Source organism: Myotis brandtii, unplaced genomic scaffold (genome assembly GCF_000412655.1).
Source record: "Myotis brandtii unplaced genomic scaffold, ASM41265v1 scaffold53, whole genome shotgun sequence".
NCBI classification, from domain to species: Eukaryota; Metazoa; Chordata; class Mammalia; order Chiroptera; family Vespertilionidae; genus Myotis; species Myotis brandtii.
Genome location: NW_005369942.1, coordinates 9,011,305 through 9,016,425, shown reverse-complemented (window position 1 = coordinate 9,016,425; position 5,121 = coordinate 9,011,305). Strand labels below are relative to the sequence as shown.

The 5,121-nt window shown below is 36.7% G+C and overlaps 1 protein-coding gene across 1 annotated transcript in view; it reads left to right on the top strand.

Annotated features, from left to right (window-relative positions):
• Positions 1-5,121, top strand: part of FAT4 (FAT atypical cadherin 4) — a 159,400-nt gene that overhangs the window by 97,532 nt on the left and 56,747 nt on the right. Inside the window, exons 5-6 of the mRNA XM_014548952.1 lie at positions 2,231-3,153; positions 4,051-4,225. Coding sequence (XP_014404438.1) covers positions 2,231-3,153; positions 4,051-4,225 — 1,098 coding nt within the window. The remainder of the gene's footprint in view (positions 1-2,230; positions 3,154-4,050; positions 4,226-5,121) is intronic.

Here is a 5,121-nt window from a genome sequence, read left to right as displayed (position 1 = left end):
TTTTGGGGGACCCTGCTGTGACCTGCATGGCAGGGTTCAGGATCTGAAGGAGGGACTGACGCACAAATGAAAATGCTATACAAGAAATATGAATTTAGAAGGCATTAGGGGTCAGGGAGTGTCTCTTTTGTGAAGAGCACACTGACCTCTGGTCCAGTCCACATTTTATTTACTTGAATATACAAGTAAATAAATGCATACAGACATATCAGAGGTAAAGTTTGGTAAACAGTAAAAGGATTATCAGGTTAGGGAATTGCCTTGAGCCACCACTATCTCAACACTCCATGCTTAGTGTCAGCCCTGCTAATGCCCAAGGTCCATGGGCTTTCTGCATTCATTGGTGCACTCTCCTGACAGTATTGGAAAGCGGTGGCTTCCTGCAGGACCCTCTATCATGGTGCCTTTCTCCCCCCACACCTGTGGAATTTTAAGTCGAGGAGTTGAAGTAGCTGTTGACCTTGTTCTACTCAGATCTTAAAATTTTCTTTATCTCCTGCTATTGAATTGACTGGCCTCCATTAGCTTTATTTATTCATATTTTTCCTGGTCCTCAGAGTTTTAAGTGTTTTGAACTTTATAACCTCTGCTTTGTTCACTTGTGAGTAGTCATAAACTATAAAGATTAAAAGCCACAACTCACAGTGAGGAGGAAAACCTACCTTTTCAAAGATCTACTCAACCCTTGTTTATCTTAGACATTTTTGTGAATAAGCCAGTGCCTGAAAGTTTCTTCATAAATATTTGTTCTCTGCATCAATATATAGACAAAGCACATTAGATAGAGACCATGAAATCACCGGAAAAGAGTAATTTTAGCATTTTTTTACCAAAGAACAGGCAGGCCCTCCCGGGTAGAAAAAAAAATACTATTCAACTAAACTTGCCTTTGTGAGGAACTTGATGAGTTTTAAGAAAAGGCAAAAAGGTCACTCAAGTATTCATAGAATCCTGAGAAAGTATTTTTCAAAGGAGAGAAAAAGGATGATCAAATTGTTCTAGAAGACTCTTGGCAAACAATGAATATCATTTCTGACACCTGAATATTTGAAATTAATTTCAGAAATATAGGAGCTATTTGTAAGCAATTTATTAACTCAATAAAATTTCCCTGGTTTAAAATCCCAGAATATAAAATCTTTATTAAGGATGGGTTATCTAGGTATACCATATATTTCTTAGCAAGTCTTTTAATACCCTACAATATCCCAATATCTTTATGATAAAATATGAAAATGTAAAAGGCATGCTGGGTCAGTGAAGAAAACACTACTGTGGGTCAGGAAATCTTGTATTTCTTTGTTTTCACTGCTTACCTGTTATTTACCTGTAAATGACTTACTAAAACAAGAGCTTGGTCCATTCTCCACATCATCTTTTTTAGAAGAATGTCTACAATCAGTTTCTGAAGTGAGGATTTATATATCAATTTTTTAAAATTTATCTTTATTGTTAAAAGTATTTATCATTTTTTAATTAAAAAGTAACACGTGTTTCTAGGAAAAATAGATAAAATACTATGTAAATACAGCCCAATAATAGTGTGAGCATTTATATGTGTAGCCTTTCATGTATAATTTTACTGCTGACATTTCCTTTAAATAATATTTTTAAAACACATTAATTGTACATAATAAAATTTGAAAGAGAATTATTTTCACAAAGGCCATTAGCCAGGTGCCTAATAGGAATTAAAAAGTATTTATTGGTCTGACAAGAAATGTAAAAGCAGACTCAAAGCATCCATGACTAATGCCATACATTAGAAAATTTTATTACCCTCCTCTGAAAATTGGTGTCGGCCTCCATAAATTACTGAAGTTATAAATTTTGGGCTAATAATATAGAGTGTGGCACCGTTAATGTTCAACCTTCAGGAATTATGTGACAGAAATAAGGAAATGTGTAGAAAAAATATACACTCTCTGGAATATTTTTTCCTCTTTACTTGTGTAATTTAACATTTCAACACCGTAGTAAATAGCAAACAGTATATATATCATTTGTTCGCCAGGTTGTAAACATCTTTTTAGATCAAATGTTAACAGGAAAAGAATTATGCAATATGTGTTACTGACAGAGAAAATTAACTGCAGCTAAATCATCCATAAGGTGTGGTTGGAGGCATCATATATCAAATATGCAGTTTCATAGTGTAAAAAATTTGGTGCAGCTCAGTTGGCAATCGGCACACATGGAAGAAAATTTAATTTTTTCCCTTTCATTTCAGGCATCAACTCCCAGTTGGCTTATAGCATTGCTTCAGGTGACAGCCTCGGGCAGTTTACAGTTGACAAGAATGGTGTGCTGACCATCCTAAAAGCTCTGGATCGGGAAAGTCAGTCCTTTTACAACCTGGTTGTTCAGGTGCATGACCTGCCACCGCTTCCGGCCTCCAGGTTCACCAGCACTGCTCAAGTCTCCATTATTTTGCTGGATGTGAATGACAACCCACCAGCATTTCTTTCCCCTAAATTGACATACATTCCAGAGAACACGCCCATTGATACCATTGTTTTCAAAGCTCAAGCAACGGACCCGGACAGCGGCCCAAACAGCTATATTGAGTACACTCTGCTGAACCCCTTGGGAAACAAGTTCAGCATTGGGACCATCGATGGGGAAGTGAGGCTCACTGGAGAACTGGACAGAGAAGAAGTTTCTAATTATACTCTAACCGTGGTGGCCACAGACAAGGGTCACCCGTCTCTCTCCTCGTCTACAGAGGTCATGGTGATGGTGCTTGACATCAATGATAACAACCCTGTTTTTGCGCAGGCTTTGTATCAAGTGGAGATGAATGAAAACACGCTCACAGGAACAGATATAATACAAGTGTACGCAGCAGATGGAGATGAAGGCACAAACGGACAGGTTCGCTATGGCATCGTTGATGGGAATGCCAATCAGGAATTTCGGATTGACTCTGTCACAGGTGCCATCACTGTGGCTAAGCCACTGGATAGAGAAAAGACCCCTACTTACTCTTTAACTGTTCAGGCAACAGATCGGGGCAGTACCCCTAGAACTGACACCTCCACGGTCAGCATTGTGCTGTTGGATAGTAATGATTTTGTCCCCATATTTGAGCTATCTCCATATTCTGTACATGTCCCTGAGAATTTAGGGACACTACCCAGAACAATCCTTCAGGTCAGTATATTTAAACAAATACTGTTCTCTATAAGATATCTAATTTCATTATAACATTCATACAACCCCTCCCTCTTCCTCGTTCTCATCCATAAGTGCTTAATTGCAGATATAGCAAATCTTGAAAGGTTGAAAGGTTTATGAAAATTATACCTATTGACCTCCTTGTAGATTGAATATTACATTTCAATCCCATTCTTCTATGTATATTCATGTTGTACACATTTGGGTATTTGTACATCTTTGAATTTTCACTATAACAGGAATATCTGCACATAGTAAGAAAATGCAATGATGTAAAAGTTTGAAAACTTGGTTGCGAACATGGTTCTCCCTTTCCTCTTTACAAATCCAATTACCGAGATGAAGCTGCTGTTAAAATTTTTTGAAAAGCCTTCCAAAAATGCTATGAATTGATTTTGTGCCTGTTTTTACACCAATCATACATACTACTCTGTATCATTTGAATTTTTTACTTGAAACTTAAAACTTTAACTTTGAAACCTTTTATTATTGGTATGTGTCAGCCATTTTCAACTGGTGTGCCGTGGCAAGAATTTTTAAAACGTGAAGTACCTGACTATTTAGTCAGGGGCACCGACCTCATTTCCCTTAGACTGTCAAATAAAAAAATGACAACAGCCAACACAGCAATAGCCATCCAATGTGAATGAATATAAATTATACCTATGTTTTTTTGTCAGATCAGCAAAATACTATTTTTTGGTGTGCCACAGAATTTTAGTAATTGGTTTATGTGTGCCATGAGATGAAAAAGGTTAAAAGTCGCTGGTACCTATGATTCTGTCTCATTATTTTCAATGCTACATTTTATTTGGTGGTGTGCATTGTGTTAGATTTACTGACATTCATGGCATGTGTTATGCTCTCCTCCAGGTGGTGGCAAGAGATGATGACCAAGGTTCTAACAGCAAACTCTCCTACGTCCTGTTTGGTGGAAATGAAGACAGTGCTTTCACGCTCTCAGATAGTGGGGAACTTCGAATGACAAAGAGTTTGGACCGTGAGACCAAGGAGCACTTTGTGTTGATTGTCACAGCTACAGATTCAGGTAAGTCTGTTTTGACCTTGATCGGGTGTAAAGAATTTCTTCATAATATGAGTAAAAGAAAGTATTTGTGTCTAGCATTATGTTACATATTTGTTGAAATTTACTAATGCTTGGAACTCCAATTGCAGCTATACAATCTATAGCACATTTATCACCTTTTGAAATTAAATGTAAGTAGCAAGGGCTTAAGCACATCACAAACAAAGCTCTTTTCCTGAAAGACAAAATGTGTTCTTGCTCAGTCAGCCACCTGAGTGCCGCTGCGGGTGCCCGGATACTCTGCCACTTGAGCCATGAGGCATTTCAAGTACTTGAGCTTTGAAAGCAACCACATGGTTCTAACTGGTTATGGAGATAAGACAGTGGGTGCAGAGTTCTACTTAATTGGTCCTTAGGTTCACACAACTCCAAGTAGCTGAAATAGGCATGTGATGAAACCCCACAGAGCTCCAAAGAGTATCAGTGAGAGCTCAGGTTCTCGTCAAGTCAGCAGAGTAAAGTGGTATGTTAGCTTTCGTGTGGGAAGTAGGGATTACATAAAGTTGTAGAGCAAGTAGCATAAAACATCTATTCTCAAAAAGTAATAGTATTGTTTACCATTATTTTGTGTTGCATATATTGATTCTGTTCATAAATATCACACACTTCTAAATCAAAACTGAAACAATTAAAACGTTTCGAAGAATTTTTATGCCTTGAAGAAAGTAAGTATTGCTTAAATATCTGTTGAATAAATGAATGATTAAATGAATGAATCATTGATTTCCAAAATATTAATACATTATGGAATATTATTCTTATGTAACATTTATTTATAAAATGGACACAACTTAATATTTAAAAATTTAATAATGTTGACATATTTTTTTAATTGTTTTTAAGACATTAAAAATTTG